Source organism: Talpa europaea, assembly GCF_964194135.1.
Source record: "Talpa europaea genome assembly, chromosome: 2".
Lineage (NCBI taxonomy): Eukaryota > Metazoa > Chordata > Mammalia > Eulipotyphla > Talpidae > Talpa > Talpa europaea.
Window position 1 is genome coordinate 68214280 of NC_140068.1, and position 21301 is coordinate 68235580.

General features: G+C 36.4%; 1 protein-coding gene across 5 annotated transcripts in view; it reads right to left on the reverse strand.

Annotated features, from left to right (window-relative positions):
- The window catches only part of KCNQ5 (potassium voltage-gated channel subfamily Q member 5), a gene marked incomplete at both ends in the record, with an annotated part of 479225 nt that overhangs the window by 62198 nt on the left and 395726 nt on the right, over positions 1–21301 (reverse strand). For all 5 annotated transcript variants that reach the window (XM_084228523.1, XM_084228521.1, XM_084228524.1 and 2 more), the window contains 3 exons: positions 1233–1327; positions 10387–10482; positions 17235–17345. In XM_084228523.1, the coding sequence (XP_084084649.1) occupies positions 1233–1327; positions 10387–10482; positions 17235–17345 (302 nt within the window). The remainder of the gene's footprint in view (positions 1–1232; positions 1328–10386; positions 10483–17234; positions 17346–21301) is intronic.

Consider the following 21301-nt stretch of genomic DNA (forward strand, 5'->3'; position numbering starts at 1 on the left):
GGGAACAGTCATGGAGATGTGCCCAGCTTCTCCTCCACATGAGCTAGAGGTTTCTCTGACTTTGTCAAGTTAGGTATCTTGAATCTTGGGAAGCTACAAGGATGGTGGTTTTGTTGGGCTCTAAGAGGGAACAGCAGGCACTTAAAAAATACTAATCAGATAAGCCACATTTGAACAGCCTGTGGAACTGACTGTTGTAATCAATGCTGGTGACTCACAGTAAACCTTTTTCTGGTCTTATTTACTTTGGTTGTTTCGCTGAGGATTTCTTTAATTAGATAGTGATTGATTTAATATGTGTTGTTCAATTTAATATGAATTGGCGTCCATGATTCTGGGACTAAGGAATTTTTTTTTAAATTAAAGCTCATTGTGGCAATCATCAGGACTGTTCAAAACTTTTCAAGTTCGGGCCTCCCCTGGTGGTGCAGTGGTTGAACGCTGGGTTGTGAGGCTGCCCACAGCCTCTGCAGCACCAGCTTGATCCCCGGCCACCGGTGAGGGTCCCACAAAAAAAAAAAAAAAAAACAACAAAAAAAAAACTTTTCAAGTTCTCCTTTCTTTCCAGGCATGTGATGGCACTACATTTCCCCATCCTCACTGAGCCGCGGCATGAACAGGTGATTTGCTTTGGTCAATGAAATGTGAACAGAAGTAATAGTACCATGAAATTTTGGAAGCTGATTCCAAATTTTAATTTGATTGTTCCCATCATCTCATTGTAAACCATAATCCCATTAGAACCCTGATTCTTTTTTTACACAGCTACTGATATTAGTTTGATCTGCAAGTAAAAACTCAAGGTCCATCCTACAAAGGCATCCAGACTTTGAGGGACTTAAATGTGCAAAGACAGATTGCTCTCAAAGCCCTCCCACTTGGAGTCAGCTGATGAATGGAGCTTAACTAATCAAGAGCCATGGCGCTTACCTTTAGCATTCTGGTGGGCTTTTTGAAATGAGATATGTAATGAGATACACAAAATAGTAGAAATTTATCTCTATAAAAGTTTAGTTCCTTTCATCTTTAAGCTCAGTCTGCAAATGCTGAGGAATGCTATTGAGCCCATTTAGTTTTGGACTAGTCACCTGAATTGCGACTAAGCAGCTTTGAATCTCTCAAAGAGCATCAGAGAAGACAAGCCCCAAATCAACGCTTGTGTGTGCATGTGTGTGTGTATGGTTTATTTTCCAAACTTGAAGGACTGGGTACAGCATTGTACTGATACCTACTTGGTAGGGCTGCAGGTATGCAAGGCCTTCAAGTGTGGCTTCCAGGTTGCAATGGAAACAGATTTCTCATCAGCTGCATAACTACGCCAAACGCACTGCACAAGGACATGGAAAAGAAAAGAGAGAAAAGGAGATAGTATGAAATGAAAAAGGAGTATTAATTTAAGTTAATATACATTAAGTTAATATACATTAGGAATATTTCTTTGTCATACTTAGCTCTGATATATGCCCTACAGTGAAGAAGAAGACTTGGCGTGTTCAGTCAGCAGTTAAAATATTCTGTTACAGCGAGAGAACTGCCTGTGAAACAATGCCAAAAACAAAAGTACTAAAAAGTGTATCATAAAGTCAATTTTGAATAAGTTAGGGAAAGACATGACATTCTCCCAGGTAAACTACTTGAGCAGAAACATGCATTCAAATCTTTAATCACTATTTGCTTAGAGGCAAAGAACCACTGAAAATGGATAATGCAACTAATAACCTAACCTATAAAATAACTAGTAAACTAATGGTCACCAGGGCATGTTAATAATTTAGTGAAATTTTCTGAGGTTGAACTACATAGTACTTCAAATGCTAAAAATGAAGACAGAGATTAACAAAAAGCAAGTTTAAAACAAGATGGGGAAAATGTATTCTAGGGTACAGTTGGAAAACAATGATTTACTGTTATGGTCTAAGAATGTGTTTACAGCTCTTTAATGTAAAACATAAACTTTGTCTACTTCATATAATTATATCTCACAAATATGATACAAAGTATCTCATGCAATTCTCACAGATTGACTCCTCTTTTGTAGATGAGAAGATAAACATTCAGATAAATTAAGAGGTTTATACAAGGATGGTAGTGTGGAGACAGTATCTCAGAGATCAGCTTCTAAGACCTGCTTTTAATCTCAAAAAGCAAGAGGAATCTCAAAATTCCTCTCCTGTCTTTTACTGACTGCTGATGACTGGTGTTGGAAAAGCCTCTCTCTAATCTTTCCATTTGAGAGATTGCCTGAACTTCCTTTCCATATAGATTTTGGTGATTTTCTTCCTTTGGAATAAATGTGCTAAGTCTAATGACCAAGTGTTTAATCCCCTGACATAAATTTTTTTAATTGTAATTCATAAAACAAAGCATTCTATTCATTTACATGGATCCTCTACTACATAATCATCATTCATGATTTTGAAAACTACAGTGAAGAAAACAGTGATCTACTCTTAGTTTTCTTGAGAATATCACTGAATATATGTGTGCTGAACAGAAAGAGTTAAAAATGAATCTAATTATTTTGAAAAGCTGCTTGGCAGTATCTATTAATCTGAATATACACATATAAGTTGAATTCTCTGTAACGGTTACACTCCTACATATATACTCACCGAAAGATAAGAATTACAATGTTCAGAGCAGCACTATTCTTAATAAACCCAGACTGGAAATGATCAAACACCTATCACCAGTAGAATAAATAAATTTTGGTATATTAGCCAAATGGAATCGTATATGGTAATAATACATTAGTAATTATGCTCAAAAGAATGGATGACCTTTCCATGAATAATGTTGAGTGAGGGAAACGAGACACAAAAGAGTACATACTCTTTTGTGTGATTCCATTTCCATAAAGTACAGAAATGAGGGAAAACTAATGTGTGCTGTTAGAAGGCAGCACAGTGTTACCCTTGGGGGACAGTAATGGAGAAGGGTACTCAGGAGGTATTGATCATGGTCTGTTTCTTTATGGGTGCTGATTACCCAGGAGCACTCAGTTCTCTTAGGAAATGCGCTCTTTTCTGTATGCACATTATATTTCAATAAAAAATGTTCAAGAATTGACACGAAATACTACAAAAGACTAGTACCTGAGGGTTTTTTGTATGTTATTAAGAAGATTTAAATAATTGAAGCAGGATTCTTTGCCTGGAGTCTTGCTTACATGACTTACACTGATTTAACCTATAAATCTGTGAAAACTTATGCTAAGCATCCTGGCAACTTTATAGAGAATAAAATAATTATCATAGTAGCATCTCGAAATGTTAGTTTTTGTAAATGTTATTCAAACACAATTTATAGAGTGATTTAGAATAATAAATGAAAGCACATGGATTTATCATTGCAGCTTCTGGAGTGAGGCCAGAGAATATCTAATACTGTGATGGCATAGATGGCTGTTTAAATGAAATGCTTTCCATAGATGGCATCATATATATGTGAATTTAGGTATTTTGAAAGGAAGACTCATGTAGAACTAGAAACACACATCAGGTTTGTGCACTATCAGGGAGCAGTGAAAAAGATCCCAAACAACAATACCATAAAACCCAGGAGCAAGACATTACCTAACAATGCTATAAAGAATAGGGGGCAAAAAACCCACTTAGAAAATTGAAGTTTTTCTTAACAGTGAGACCTGGTTTCTTGCCCTTTTTCTATCAAATTGATCTTACAGTTAAGCTCTTATTCCTTTTGTTTTTGTTCCCCTAAAAATGTCTTATGTGTTACAGAAGAAGCAAGTAGCATCTATCTTAGGACTGCTATTAGTTAATAATCAAAATGCAAGTGGAAAGTGCAACTTTATTTATTACTATTATACTTTAATAACTTTGTCCTATCCTTCACATTCTCTCTCTCAGCTAATTGCTTCTGGTAGTTGAACCTCAAGGCCATAGCCATATGATCGAGTAACTGATGTTACTGTATTTAAAGCCAAAATCACATAGCGTTGGCAAGAGAAAAATAATGCCTTAGAGGAATTTAATTTGTATGGCATATATACTCCCAAGTATAAGTCAACAAAAAGAAAATGAAAACCACAATGAAAGCAGCAAGAAGCAAAATGAAAACCAAATTTATCAGATGACCCTGGAGCTCTAGGCAGCCAAATGAATTCAAAAGTTGGTCTATAATTATAAATACAATGTCAGTGTAATTAAGTTCTTAGGGAGTATTTAGTTTGTATTGTCTGGAGTATTACAGCTATAATACATTTGACCCTTTCTGGAAATTTTAATTTCAGCTGACCATCCAAAAGCATAATTAACTTGGAACTGATTATTTTCAAGGAGCAGAATTCAAGAAGTCAGAGAACTAAAAGACTTAGGGTGAAACCTAGCAAAACCTTTCCCTCTCTTGCTTCTCATTCATTTTTGTTAGAGGCAAAGCCTTCAATTATGATAATTGCTATTTCCATTCTTAATAATCCTTATTTTTAAAAAAATCTATTATTTTTACTGAGATAACAATGGTTTACAATACTGTATATGATTTGGGAGTATACATTCACACCTCTTCAGATGTATGTTACCACCAAATTATCCATAATCCTTTTCCACAGCTCATTTATACACTTGGTTCCCAACTACTTTGTTTCTATCCCACACTTCCCTTCTGGTAGTTTATTTTTAGATATGACTAGAGCACTAAAAAAGAGGTGTAAGCTCTGTATAGGTATCCTGAGTTTATTGACTGCTAGCTCCGCTTCACGGCAATCCTAAGTTACTTCACTAGAGGAAGATGAAGTTTCAATATGTAATTTTTCTCTTTTGGGTCGGTTATCTTCCTCATAGCAGAATCTTTTTATCTCCTCCCTTCAGGAAAATAAGCATACTTTAAACATTCATTTCACAAACTTTCACTTGACTCTCCCATTTCTGTTTCTAGTAATGCATCTTTGGCTCAACCCCGAGTTGGTCCGGCCTCTCTAGAAGTAAACTCCTAACATGGAGCTTTTGGAGTATTTTAAATGCTAATCCTATGGCATTAGTGTGTGTGTGTGTGTGTGTGTGTGTGTGTGTGTGTGTAGGCTGTACATGCACAACTGTTGCTATTTGAAAGGAACAACAGATTCTGATTCAGACACCAAGGATCTGGGACTCAAGTGACATAATGTATAAGAAGCCCTTTGCAACTAAAGAGTATTTCCCAAGTTTTAGGCATTATTAATAAAAGTTGTGACATTTAGGCAGGTATTCAAAATGTTACTGAGAGCACTTTCCTTTTCCAGACTACTTCACTTGAAATGAAAATTTAATTTAAATGAATCATGCAAAGATATTGACACAGCTAAATTTGCTGCATGCTGCTGGGGTTTTAAACTACCCCCCCAAATTCTGAAATGGTAGTTAATTCATTTGTCTCACCAATTGAATGACAAAACAATTTGGGCATCTCAGTGTCCTTTTAGAAAGTTAGTGGCTCAAGATTAAAACAAATGAGATTGTTTTTGATGCTTTGTGGTCAGCAAATCAAGGCAGGTTTCTTGGTAAGAAAATAAACTGAAAAGCAAATAAGGCTTGCTTTTCAATCTAGTGTGTCAATAAAAATATATTTCTATGATATATAATCAAGGCTTAAAGCTCTGAATTCTGGCTAAGGTTACAGCAAGGAAGAATATGGCCATATTTAATAATTATTATTCTTACATATTAGTACATTTTGATGGGGGGACAATTGCTTTTCAAATTAGTAGATTCTACTTTGATAAATGAAACCCTGATTATGATTTTAAAGGTATTCTTCAACATTTCAAGTGTTTCATTTCATATTTTATTTTGTTTAGAAAAACACATAGGCTAGAGATTTAAGTAAAAGAAAACTAATGATTTCACTCCATTAAAATCTCTTAACTGTACAGGTTCAATTACTGATCATCATAGCTGCTTTGTAATCCAGACCCATAAAATAAAATTTCACAAAATCCAAGCAGAACTGTTTAATTAGTCTTTTCTCTTGTTGGGTTACCTGACATGAAGTCCCTGCCTTGCTTTGATTGTGGACCTATTAATGCGTTGGATTCACTGCTTTGCTGCCAGAGTAGTAATCTATTTTTAAGTTCAGCTGGAGATTGTTTTTGCACATTTGATAATGGTAAGAGAGTTCCTTTTATTATTCCCCATGTCTGCCTTGTGCAGTGTGATACTCAAGAACCACATATTGATTATTGAATGCCTGACATATGACTACTACCACTGAGGAACTGAATTTCCTATTGTAATTAATTTAAATTTAAATAGACACATGTAGTTTGTGGCAGTTAACTACTAGGCAGCACAGCTCTATATTATCACAACAAATATACATATAAGAAGTTCTTCAAAGGAATTCACTTTCCTTTTTAAAATTTTTTAATTATATTTTATATATATTTTACATCATTATTACTTTTTTTTTTTAATAATGTTTGCTTTCTTTTCTCAGGTAGTCCCCCTAGAATTTCCACCACCAATTCACCTGAGCACCATCACCATAGTCCCTTATGTTCTTCCTGCCCTTGCCCTGGTCTTTTTCCCTCCCCCTCTCCTGCAGAATGTCTCTGATTTATAGTTGTCACTTTATTGTTGTTCGGTTGTGTTGTGTTTTTTTCACTGTTATTATTTTTTTCCTTGGTCCCTCATTTGATTCCCTTATATTCCTCCTATAAGTGAAACCATCAAAAATTTTTCTTTTTCCTTCTGACTTATTTCACTGATCATGATCCTCCTAGCTCTATCCACGTTGCTGTGAATGGCATTATTTTATCTTTTTTGATTGCTGAATAATATTCCACTGTGTATATATATATATATATACCTATATATACCACAACTTCTTGATCCAGTCACTGTTTTTGGGCATTTGAGCTGTTTCCATGTCTTACCTATTACAAATAATGCTGCAATAAACATAGCTGTGCAAGTATCCTTTCTAACAGAAAAACCAATCTAAAATTTTCCCAACAGTCCCCTTTCAATATCCAGAAGTATCAAGAGTCTGTACACCAAAGTGGTTGTGTTTTGAGTACATGTTGATTAAGGAAGTATACATTCAAAAGATAATAAATAATTTAATAAAGATTTCAAATAAAATATATTCATGACAACAGTATCTCCATTCTCCTGAGGTCAACTATTCTAGATATATTTAAGATGTGTTGATGGCACACAGATGCTACGGTGGTAGGACAACAACAGGGACTACACCAGAGGGGAGAAGTCAAAAGCTATCCAAAAATTAACAAAGATATAGGAAAATAAAACATTTTAAAAAAAAGATGTGTTACTAGTTCCATATGTAGACAGGACTTGGTGCCTGGGCAGATGCAAGAAAACCATGGAGTAAGTCCTGTATTCACAGGTTGGAAAACATTATTTTAAAATTAAAAGATAATAAATAAGTTAAGAATAATTAAAAGATAGAAATAGTAAGGAAACATCTTATAGTTGCAAACATCTTATAATTGGTTAAGGACAGAGGACTATCATTTCTGGGCCTCTGGGTATTTTGTGTGTACAATAAAGAGTGTGACACTTTTTTTCATTATGGTGATCATTATTTGGCTACAAATTTTAAACTTCAGGGAGATTTTCCTTCAAGAAAAAAGAGCTTTATCTTTGGTGCTCTTTTAAAACCTAGAAATTTAAGAAATAGAGACTCTAAGTGGTTTATATAAAAAGTCATGCCCAGTGGTTGATTTCTTTGTCAATACTACAGAATAGTTTGATTAAAAAAATTAGTATCTTCATTAATATCTTTTTTTTTTACTGTGTAACTATTTTATTTTTTTTTCAGGAAGGAAAACCATGTAATATACGACATCATTGTGTTAAACAAGATCATCTAAGCACTAGCCAAGATTGTTGAGAAAGAGGAAGGAAATTTTAACATACAGTCATAAAATATTCAAGTGCAGCAAATAATTCAAAACAGTGCAATCTCAGTTATGGATGATCAGGTAACATTGGACTCAAAGTGTCATAATTTTCCCCACTGGTGATTAAAAGAATGGACTTTTACCCTCTTTATTATTTTCTTTACTTAGAAATTTCTTCTAAAATTAAAAAATGGCTGAACAAAATGTTTTCATGCCTGCTTTCAAATTCCTTTTCTAGAGCTAGGTTTGGGAACCTTTAAGGGACACTGTGTTTTTCAATCCTTCACACCTCCTCTTGTGTGACAGTAAGAATAATTTACTGTACTTAATACCTCACATTAGCCAAGAAGCTCAAGAAATATTTCATAGCTTCAACCTTGATGTGGCGAAAGCACAGTCATAAAAGATAAAAGGAGCGCTGCAGAAGCCCTTAGGTATTTAAATTTGAGAAAGCATTGGCTTTGCATGTCTGCATCTACCAAGCCATGCTGTGGTCTTTAAATATTGACTTTAGCCGTGACATTGAAAGTGACCGTTACTTCATTAATATCTTAAGCAAGCACACAAATAGATGTTCATCATCACTTATTATCAGGGAAATGCAAATAAAAGCCATAATAAGCTATCACCTTATACTTGTGAAAATACTTATTATCCAAAATACAAGTGTTGGCATGGATATGGAAAGGGAATCCTTGTATATTGGTGAGAATATAAACTGGTGTAATATAAACTGGTGAGAATATAAACTGGTGCAATAACTATACAAATAGTATGGAGATTCACCAAAAAATAAAAAAAAAATAGAACTATTGTACTGTATGATTAAGCAATCCCACTTCTGGGTATACATTTGAAGGAAATGAAAACACCATATCCAAGAGATATCTACATCCCACATTCATTCAGTGCTATTTACAATAGAATAACCAATGTATGGAAATTAAGTGCTCAGTGATAGCTGAGTGAATAAAGAAGACAGGATATACACACACACAGACACACACACAGACACACACACACACAGGAATATTACTCAGTTATAAAACAGATGAATCTTGTTATTTGTGGCAATGGATGAATCTTGAGTGTATTATGCTAAGTGAAATAAGATGGAAAAAGACAGTGTATGTATTTGTGAGTAGAATATAAAGAAGCAATTATAAATATAAATCTAAATATAAAGTGAGAAATTGAAAATAAAGCAAGAAAACAAGAAGAAACTCTAAATGCAGTGAAGGCATTAGTGATTACTAGAGAGGAAGTAAGTTGAAAGGGGTGGATGAAATGTGCAGAGGGAGTTATTTATAGGGTGCTGGATGGAAATGGGGTTTTCTGGGAGTGAGCTTGATGTAGTCCAGATGTCAAATTATAATATATTGCACCTGACATTTACATAATGTTATAATGTGACTTCAATTGAAATTTATTAGAAATTCACTATCTTCTTTTAATCTTCAAATAAAAACAAACTCCTCATGATATAACTGAACTGCCCTCATCTACTTCTTTTGCTTGTTCTGATTCTATGCATATCACAGCCATCGGTGATCATCAATCATCTTCCTTACTCAATCCCCTACTCAAACCTTCATTTGAAATTAAAGCAATGTGCTTCTTACTACAGCATGAAGAGAAACATCCTAGTACTTGAGATTGCCACCCCAAACCACTAAGGTTTAGAAGGACAGGATCTTCCACTTCCTGAAAGGATGGGAAGAAGCTTTAGATTGTATAATCATCTTGTTTGTACTTAAATATGAACTCTACAGTATGGATCTGGAGAAAAACATATTCGTGATTCTAAGAAGGTTGTACTGCCAAAAGATATAGATGACAAGAGAAACATTCTTTTTAGTGCTAAAGCAAATCCTGAATTATTGAAGATAAAATAAAAGGCCAAGTGATCTATATATTATGAGCTAGCTTTAAATAATAAGCTTATTATTTCATATTCTTAAACACTGATGTATTCCATAACCCCACCAGTTTTTAAGATAGGATAACCAAGTCAAGTCACTGCTTCAGATGTCATTAAAAACTATTCTACAGGTACTAAAACTTAGCATTCTGAACAAATATGTTGTTATTCAGAGCAGGGGCATACAGCTGGCTGGAGAAAGTGATTGTAATGCAGGGAACAGTGCTGTGTTCTGCTCCATCACTTAATGATCAATTATGTTTCACCAAGTAATTCATAAGACATATTAGGTCATTTCAGGAGCAATACAACCGCTAACCTTTGTATGGCCTTCCTGGAAAAATTAATTAATCTGAACAATGCATGGACCATTTGGTGAAAATATATGCTATTTTTCTGTATCGAAGGAATGAACACTTGTTCAAATCCAAGACTGTACATTAAGATCCAGCTCCATTTTCAAAAACAAAACAAAGCAAAACAAAACAGAACAAAACAGAACAAAACAGTAGCTCTACTAAGCAACAAAGCACACAGATTGGAAAATGACCCAGCAAGCATTTACAGAGACAGGTGTTGCCTTCTACCTATTGACATTTACCTGAATGAGGTTGGCAGCTGGGTTCCTTCTTTTTTCAAAGTGTTTCTGTCGGTGCTGTTCTTGTACTTTTAATGCAAAACCTGAGCCAAGAATTCCCTTGAACAAAATACAAAGACCGTACTTTAAAAAAAAATTTTATCCTCATGACAAGAAAAACGATTTTTTTGGTAAGTATGCTTGGGGACAGATGTTAACTAGTCTTGTTGTGGCAATCATTTTGCAATATATACAAATACTGACTCATTATATTGTACATCTAAAACTAACAATGTTATATGTCAATTATGATTCAATAAAATTTTTTTTCAAAAGCACTGTACACATATTAAAAAATCCCTCTAAAATGAGTCTGAGAAAAGGCAAACCATATGTAACTTGTCTATAAACACATTACTTACTAAAGCAAAGATTATTTACCTCTATTATAATACCATGGGATATTGGCAAGTTGTTTGGCCAGACAGACAAGGAATATAACAACTTCTGTTCTTTCATAAATCAGACATTGTTATTTATTCTTTTTGGTACAGCTAGTGGTATCGTAATTACAAATAAAGATGATTTTCAGAGATTTAACTGGTCTTATTGAAGGGTACATGATTTGGGTGACAACCCATCTAGCAAGCAGAAAAGCACTGCAAGGATTTGCACAAAATGAAGGTTTTTATAGTCAGAAAGTAGATGGGACAGGATTATTGGCAAAAGAAAAGAAAAATTATTTTAGGCAAAGCTACCTTTTTTCAGGGGAAGGCAGAGTGAGGTATTTTATGCAGATTACCTCAGTGGTGCTAATCAGGAAACTCCAGTTTGATTTGTTTAAAGTTACATTTTGGGGAGAGGTTGAAACTGCACTCAGGTTAGGGATTAAATCTGGGTGGGGTTGTCATGAACACTCCATTTTGGGTCTGTTTATTTATTTATTTAATTTTAACTATTTCCCTTTTTTTGATCAGACTCAGTCTGACAGAGCTGATCAACATTTAAGGCATCAGCACCATTCCAAGCTACTCTTTCTCATATTTTTCAGTGATCCTTTATGAGATATTCACAGGTTATTTAGATCACTATTTCAAAAACCATAAACTTTAAGATTTCTTTTGTGTGGATTTCTTTGTCACATTTCTTTATACCTATGTTACACAAAATGATCTTATCCAGTGATAGAATTTGGAGGATATCATTTCTGGTTTGGGACAGAGGTGGATTTTAAATTTAAGACAGCTGAAGGGCTTGCTGCTGTGGGCATAGGAGCTTTTCTAGAACTTTGATAAAACTACTGAATTTTATATTTTCTGTTCTGAAGTAGTGGAAGAGAAATGTTTAAAATCAGTTCTAGCATAATCCTCCTTGATCCTAGAATTCTACACCTTCCAAAAAAGGACAAAATGGGAGGACAATTATCTAGATGAGACAAACAACACTCAGGTTTGAAGACAGAATGTTTTCCATTCTTTTTGTTTGTTATAGTCAAGACAAGAGCATGGGTCATTACAGAGCACATTCCTATTTTCCCAGACTTTCAATTTCATGCTTTCAGCATTCCTTATCTTTTGTTTTTGGCTCACCTATTCATATTTTGGGGTTAGTTAGATTAGTATGTCCCTTCAGAGTTTATATTAGTTCTTCGGCTGATCTGCTTTCTTCTGCTTATCATCTTGATCTGCCAAAACTCTGCCTCTTTGATATGCCCGTCTCTTTTCTCTTTGCTTTAGTCTAACATTTGTGTGGAATCAAGATGCTTTGTCTCAGCCTTCAGTTGACTTTTGGAGTTGCTAATGCAACCTCTGGGCTTTGTCTATAAGTGTCCATTTTAGTGGCATGGAATGTGGAGCTCTACTGCTTTCAAATCTGTGGACTTAACTTGGTAGCTACAAATTATTAGCTCTTTATTAAACTTGAAGAAGTCTAACCCTTAGGCTAGAGTAGGCCTCTTATAAGCATTGAGAATATTTACTAGAAGTAGGAATGGTTTTTCTTTTCTTTTTACTTTCAATGTAGCTCAAAGACAGTATAGGCGGTCTGGGAGGAGGTGGGCTTGTCTGCTTTAAGAGGTGTTAAGTCTCAGCTGGGTGACAACTTGGTCAGGGTATTTTTAGGCTCTAGATAACCTTTCACCTTCCTTCTTATCTTGAGGTTCCACAACTTTGAATACATCTGTGAAAATAACCAGATAGCCAGCAATGCAATTATGCTGAAAACACAATTACATGATAATACTGTTTGCTATTAGTGAGCAATGAGCTACTCCATTATTAATTAGAAGGCTACTATGAGATTAGATGTTACATCATAGGTCTGCTTTTTCATTGACTGTCTAAGATCTCATCTCACACAGGTTATGGCTGCACAAATTAAACTTCACAAAAACCTGGTCTGTATGACCTTTTTTTGAAAAAAGAATTTATTTATTTATTTATGCAAACAAAAGCTGGGATGCAGGCCAGAGGTGTGGGGGGAGCGGGCGTGGGGGCGGTGAGAGGATTCACCAGAGACAGAGTGGGAGCAGAACAGGTGGATTGACTGAAATGCACTGCTGAGGGGAGCAGTGGGTGAGAAAGAAGAGGTCTGCTATGCCATGTGGGTCACCTCCCTGGCTGGGCTTCAAACTCATGCTGCAGTGGCTGCAGATTGCTTCATTATGCTGTATCTTAACCCCTTGTGCCACTAGGGAGGCCCCTATATGACCTTCTTTGTAGATTTAAACGTTTCCTTCTAATTAGGACTTGTAAAAACCACCCTTCATTTCCAAATTCAGATCAACTTTAGTCATTTATAATTCCTAAATTTTTTCCCTGCTATTTAATATCATTTAGGAAAGATTTTTTTCTTTTCTTTTTTTTAATCATTTTACATGAAGCATAAAGAGACAAAAGAATAGAAAAATCAGAATTTAGAGAATATATTTAGTATGTGTATTATGTGTATATACATTATTATATATTGTGTATACTTCATTCATTTGAAGCCTACTTCAGATTGTCTACATTGAATTAACAGCAAAGCTGCCATTTTTGAGCACTTCTTATGTGGATATGAGGTCAAGGGTCCTTTTGGAAAATGACAGGCTCTACATAGCACAAACTTAGCATCTGCCAAACAAACTAACATGTATTGAAAATCACATTGGCATCACTTAGAAACATGTACTAGTGGTTTGTAAATGTTTCCTATATATTTTTGTGTCAGACTATATAACAGCTATTAAACCAGGTCTGCTCATCATCTGATTATGGATCCATTCCAATTTTCTTCCACCTCTCAGTACATAGTGCAATGAACCTAAACAGACATCCATTAAAATAAAGTCTAGTATGTTATTTATATATAATCATGGGAGTTAATATATACATGTATTATATTCATGTATGTACATATACATATATAACTGCTATTATTATATATGCTATATTTTATATAGGTAATACATACACACATACACACATATAAAATTTACATGCCAGCCCTTCATATGGCACACCAGGAGGTGAAAACTTAGAAACTGAGTTTTTAAAATTCATTTTCTAAGGTCACATGACTTAAATTTTTGGGTTTTTAGTTTTAGTTCTATGCTAAGAACAAACATCAAGTTGAAAGGAAACATGTTTTCATAAACATTTTTCATCTTTACCCACACATGACAAACAGGCTAGACTGAAAAATACTTTTAGCAGGAGAATCTAGCAGGATGGAAAGGACTGTCCTATGAGGGACCAGCTTGGTTCTCAGGGCACTGGGGAGGAGCTGGGGTTGTCTTTGCCAGCCCATCAGTCTGATGGTAGAAAGGGCTTCAGGGAAAGCGACACCCCCATTCCCACTCCGTGGTGCTTAGGAACCAGTAGGCCATAGGACCCTGTCTGGTGCCGAGAGTTCTGCTTTGGTGAAAGTCTATTCTCTTTCTTGGTCCTTGGATTTCCTGGGTGGGAGGAACCCCAAACTAGGATGGCCCACAATCCACCTCTATCTTTCTTAGCAAAGTGCCCATGCTCTCTCCTAAATCTCAGACAACACTGTGGGCAGGTCAGTGCACAGACACACTGGCATTTCCAGCCATCTTGCTTTTTAAAAAAGGTGTATTTGGACTATTAGTTATTCAATAAAGGGGAATTTGGCATTTTTTGTGAGACTTCATAGACAGTAAAGTCTATTTTTCTTGGCATTGTTAGAAAATATTCTCTGTGAGCAAATTTTTCAGATTTCCAACATATTTTAATTTATATTTGCATATAAAAATTATCGTTATCTCATTGGGAAATATTTCAAGACTGGCAAGTTAGCTCTAACCTTTAACCTAACAGGAAACACAGTAGAAACTCCACACACTGATCCAGAGTTTCATTATGGGCATGGGGTATTTCACGTGCTAGATGCAGCAGTTACCAGAGGTCGGTTGACCGTAACACTATTCCCAGGTCCTAACACATTTTGAACACTTATGTCTACAGATTTTCTTTTGCTCCTATGTTGCTATTCATTTACCACCTCTTTCTGCTGTAGTATTTGTTCTATCAACCTATCTCCACATTTTCTGTTCATAATCTTCAAAGAACTGTTAAACTATACAATTCAGCTTATCAGAATTTTATCTAAATTAAAAAAAGTTTAGGGCCTCCCTAGTGGGCAGGCGGTTGAGCACCACACTGTGAAGCTGTCTGCATTCTCTGCAGTGCAGGTTCAATCCTGGCCGGCTGGGGAGAATCCCACCTGGCACAGCAGACCTCTCCTGTCTTGCCCACTGCTCCCCTCAAGAGTGTATTTCAGTTGTCTGCCTGTTCTGCTCCCTGCTCTGTCTCCGGTGAATTCTCTCACCCTCCCGCACATCTGGCCTGTACCCCGGTTCTTGTATAAAAATAAATAAATCTTTAAAAAAAATAAAAAAGTTTATAACCTAGGCTTCAAGTTCTCCTCTGAGGACAGTGCTTTCATTGTCGTCTATTTAATAGTCCTGAAGTTGCTTACTTCCAGTTCATGGTTTTTGTTGGATCATAGAGACTGTTATATGTGAGGAATAAAAAGTATATACACAAAAAAAGGCAGATATTTTTTCATTAGTTTTTGGGGAAAAGAAAGTCCAAGGTTGCATTTTATGGTTTCTAAAAGTATTTTCCTACAGGGAATTTAATTACTGATTGACTCTGTGCTCTAATCTAGATTGTTGAGGTTGCCAGAGAAGTTGACAAGGTGCTTTTTGACTCTCTTTGATTTAGTCATTTCATAACAGGAAGCACATATATGTAGATTAATACTGGGAAAGGAAGTTACATTTCATGGAAATTTTCTTCATGACAAGCACTTGACTTACTTATCACATTGGTTTTCACCAAATTTCTCTGAGAGCATTAATTCTTCCTCCATTACATTGATGGAGAAACATAAGCTTTCTGTTATGAGCTGAATTGCCCCTGCTTCCTCCTCCCCTATTCACATGATGGAGTCCTAATGCCTAGAATCTCTGAATGTGAGCTTATTTGGAGATAAGGTCTTTATAGAGGTGATCAAGTTGCTATGAGGTTATTAGGATGGGCTTAATCTAAAGAACTGGTGTCCTTATAAGAGAAAATCTGCACTCACACATGTGCAGAGGGAAGACCATGTGAAGATACAGGGAGAAGATGAACCATAATAAAAGAGACTTGGAATAGATTCTTTCTTCATGGATCTCAGAAGGAATCAACCCTGCTAGCCCCTTCCAGCTACCAGGACTGTGAGAAAATAAATTTCTGTTATTCAGGCCACCCAGTCTGTCGAATCTTGTTGTAGCAGCCCTAGCAAACCGATATAGTCACATTGGTAGCAAGTGACAAAAGCAAATAGTACCTGGTTTTAATTTTAAGCTGAGGTCTAATGCTCAAACTAATGCAAGTTCTTTTCAATCTCTTCTCCACGATTTTGTGTGGTTTAGAGCAGAACCAGTCTAAGTACTGGCCACAGAAGGACAAGAGGGTCATTTGAACTCATTACCTGGCAGAGCAGGAGTCTTATGAGCTACAGACTGGGGATAAAAATCACCACTCCCTGGGCTTAATTTGAATGCTCTGGGTTCTCTCTGTGCTTGACAGGGGCTATGAGGTGAGTCAAATTATGTCTAGAACAAGACTGAGGCTACTGTTCCTTAGGCATAACTGCTGCCATATTTTAACACACCTTTTTGTTAACTCTCGTTGCTCCATGGGAGGAGAACTGAACAAAAATGAGAGTTTGGGGATATAGGCAAATGTAGTATTTTGACCGATTGCCTTTAAAGAAACAAGCATAAATGGTTAGGAAGGCAAGTCTCATCCATTAAGGAGAAAATAATCAAAAGCTTAGGAGAAGATAAATGTGCTCTTCATTCTGATAAGATGCAGAAACTGCTCATTAAGAAACATCAATGATGATGATACAAAGAATAAATCATCTGACACATTTAAAATCCTTTCAGGTAACATGTGCCTCACTCAAATCGATCTGAAGAGGTAAATATTCCACTTGTATTCATCTATCTCTTCAGCGACACATTTGACAAACTAAGTTGGAGGGAAAAGTTTAAAAAGATTATCTTTAAATATTTACAAATATTTTAAGTCAATTAGTAGCACGCTTACTGAGAGGTGATACCATCTGAATGACAATTTGGTCATAAAGACCTAGCAGGTAGAAAACTCTCAGGTTAAGTGTGCTTAAGGGAATACCATATTTCATAAATTATCTGATGAGATAATACATAGAAAAATCAGAAAATTTATCAGAAAAATTATATTTGTAAATGATACAGTTATAGATGCTCCCAAGCATATCAATTTGTGAAACTGCACACTAATGAACCTCTAAGCTCTAATTTAAAACTGCTTGATTTTTGCAAAGATACTCACGGCAGGAAGTGCAAAGAAAGAAATGCCAAGGAGTGCAAAGCCTGCAGAAAGCAATCTTCCCAGCCAAGTGAGGGGAGTTTTGTCTCCATAGCCAATCGTTGTCAATGTAATCTAAAAACAAAATAAATAGAACATGCAGCTTAAGTACTTGAGAGGAAAGTTAGGACCTACGAACAGGAGGCAAGCAACGTTTCCACTAAATCATTATTCAACAAGTCTTGTTGACGCATTTTATTACTGTGCTTTAATTTTCCATGACGCATAACAGAACTTGTCTTTGTTTAAGGAAGGGAATAACCTACATACTTGTTCCTCTCTTATAATGCAATTTTCCATCTTTTCTAAGTGTATTCAAAGAAAGAGTATTTATGAAAGTGGATAACCATCAGTGATACAGAAATGATAGCAACATGGATTTAGGACTGAATCAGTACACAAAACAATAATTTATGTTAATGAAGACTGTCCATTTATTACCTTGGCAGGCATTTCCTGAAGGCCTGGTGTGTACAAGGTACGTGTTATGATTTGCAGTGGAAAAATAAGAGCGGTACATAGTTCTTGTCCTACAATATTTACAGCATGAGAGGGGAGCCATGTCACACACAAATCATTAATGCAACAAAGTAGGGCAAGACAGCAATTATGATAGATGACAATTTGCTGTGAGAATTCAAAGAACAGATGGATTATTTCGCATTGGGGAGTTGTCATTAGACTTTGGAGGGGCGATATTTTGAGAGGGAGAAATGATAAAGAAAGTGATCCAGGGAGGGGGATAATTGGGTAGGTTCTGGAAAGTATAAGTTGCTCAGTTGGCCTGGAACATGGTGGATCTAAAGAGAATTAGTTGAAATGGAAGTTAACTAGAGATGCTAGAGATAAATCAGGGAATATTTTTGGAAAAACAATAATTAAATCATGTCTTGCCAACAGTCGGGCTGTTCCAGGGGGTCTGTATCCCCTTTAGAACACAGTCCCTGCTCCTCTCTGGGGCCCATGAGGTTCTGTATAATCCAGCAGGATGATGGGGTAAGTGAACTGAAATAGTGGGAATGGGACTATATGGGAGTGGAGAGTAAAGAGATGTGTTTAAGAGTTTTAGTAGATCCAGTCATCTATTTTTGGGCATTTGGGTTGTTTCCATAGCTTAGCTATTTTAAATAGTGCTGCTATAAACATAGGGGTGCAGGTGCCCTTTTGAATTAATGTTTCTGTGTCCTTTGGGTAAATACCTAGGAATTGCTGGATCATATGGAAGCTCCATCTTTAGCAGGTTGAGGAATCTCCACACAGCTTTCCATAGTGGTTGGGCCAGTTTGCACACAATGGAATATTACTCAGCAATCAAAAAAGATAAACTCATGCAATTTGCAGCAACATTGATGGAGCTGGAAGGGATCATGCTCAGCAAAACAAGCCAGAAAGAAAAAGGAAAAATACCGGATGGTCTCACTCATAGCAGGAATTTAGAAAACCTAAATAAGGACCAGGAAAAAGACTAATTATAATAAAGTAACAATCAAAATCAACAAGCAACTATAAACCAGAGACACTTTATGGGGGCGAGGGAGGAGGGAGTAGGATCAAAACAAGGGGGCTGGGAATTGTATGGGGACTATAAGTAAGATGAAAATGCATACATTGTGCAAAAATGAAAAATGATGTAAAAATATATAAAATGAAAAAAAAAGAACTTTAGTAGAAATACAACTAGTAATGGGCTGGGATGAAGGGGAAGACTACATCAACAACAACCTGAGAATTTCCAAGAGAAGATGGTTGTACCACAAATAAAAATCTGATAATGAGAGAAGTTTTGGAGCAAAGATGAAGAGTTTGGATATGCAAATAAATTTTTTAAATGTCATTAAGACCCAGATCTAGAAATGGTGAGCAGGAAATGAATGAGAATTTGATTCATGAGAGATTGATTCTGGCATGAGATTTGTGTTTTGGAATCAGGCATAGGGTGACTGTTGAAGGTTGTGAATAAAGGAAATTTCTTTCTTTCTTTTTTTTTTTTTTTAAAGATTTATTTATTTATTTACTTAAACAAGCACTGGGTACAGTCAGTAGTGCAGGAGGGTGAGAGGATTCACCAGAGCCAGAGTGGGGAACAGAACAGGCAGACTGACGAAACACACTGCTGAGGGGAGCAGCAGGGCAGCAGGAGAGGTCTGCGCGCCATGTGGGACCCTCACTGGGAGCCGGGGATCGAACCGGCGCTGCAGAGGCTGCGGGCAGCCTCGCAGCCCAGCACTCAACTGCTGTGCCACCAGGGGAGGCCTGAATAAAGGAAATTTCAAAGGGTATAAGGAAAGTGTTCAAGGACTCCTTACAAAACAGTCATTTAAGAGATGGAAGGGAAAGAAAATCAGAGAGGAATAAATATTTTTAAAAGTTAGAGAAGTAGGAATGCATGATATAAATAGAAATCCAACGAAGAAGACAGTATCACAAAGAACCAGGTGATCCCTCATGTCACAGGCCCAGAGGAAGTAAAGAGAACGAAGATTGTGAAAAGATACTGGCTATAGAGAGGTGGTCACTAGTAGTTCATTTCCAAGAAAGTGGTTACTTTGGCTGTGCCCTTTGACCTGAACTTTGGAGGAGGGGTAACATTCTGAGAGGTAAAAAACACAGAGGGAGAAAAACTCAAATCTTTCAAAAGCACTCAACTCAGCAGACCAGCCTAGAGGCTTCTCTTCATGCCTCACCTTCATGACTTTCCCTTACAGATGGCCCCTCACTGATAGGATGGCTTGACTTACAGATTTTTTTTTTTACTTTATGATGGTGAGAAAGTGTAACATGTTCAGTAGAAAATCCTCTCCTGTAATGCTGGGTAGTGGCAGCTCCCAGTCAGTCATGCTATCTTGAGGGCAAAGAACAGATACTGTACAGTGTGCTGCAACACTAGATTTTTTGGATATTGTGCTTTTGCAGCTTATCATGTCTACAACTGTAGGCTAGTGTGAGTGTTCTGAGCCTGTTTACGGTAGGTGAGGCTAAGCTGTGTTCAGCAGGTTAGGTATAGTAGATGTATCTTTGAATTATGATATTTTCAACTTATGATTCATTTATCTGGGTACAACCCCAGCAAAGTCAAGGAAGATCTGTGTATCTTTGGTGGCTCAACCTACTCTATTCAACATTTGAATATTTAATTCCTACAGTTTGGTTCTGGGTCTTTTTATTTTTTTTTTTAATAATGAAATTTATTTTCTGACATTTGTTAATTTTTCTTACATTTGTTAATAGTATTTGATTTCTCTCCTTAGGTATTAGTCCCTGTAGTTTTCCTACCATCACAGCACCCATGATCCATAGCACAGTCCCTTGTGCTCTTCTCTCCCCTGTTTTGACCCTTCTCCCTTCCCCTCGCCTGCTGTGTGTCTTAGATCTATGGTTTTTTTTTTATATCTTTGAAAAAATTTTATTCTTTTCCAACTTTCCTTTTTCTTTTATTCTTTTTTTTTCTCTCTCTTCCTAGGTATCTTAGAAGTTCTAAAGGATTTAAATATTATTTTAATGTTGAACACACCAAACTTATACTTCCAGGTCAGACTACTCTTCGGAGCTCTGGATTCACATATCTGCAGCTGATGTTTCTATCTGTATGGTACACCATCACTTAAACTTAACGCTTAAAACAGAACTCTGATTTCCACTCAAGTGGTCATTCCCTCCCATCTTAATCAAAAGCACAACCATCTGTGCAGTTGCTCAAGCCAGAAGCCTCAGAGTCTTCCTAATTGCTCCTTTCTCTTACTACTCTCACTGAATCTACCAGCAAGTCCCATTCCATCTCCCAAATATATTACAAATTCACCCATCCCTTTCTTCCTGTCTTCACTGCCATCATGGTAGATCAGGCTGCTGCCACAGCGGGTTAAGCACACTCTCTCTGCTTTTGCTCTTGCCTCCCTCCAGCTCCTTCTCTATACACCTGCAAGTGGTATCATTTTCTTTCCTCTTTATAGAAATCAATCAATGTCTACTCAATGAACTCAGAAGCTCCTAACTATAGTTCCTATGCTCTGTTCACAACCTGCCTCTCCAAG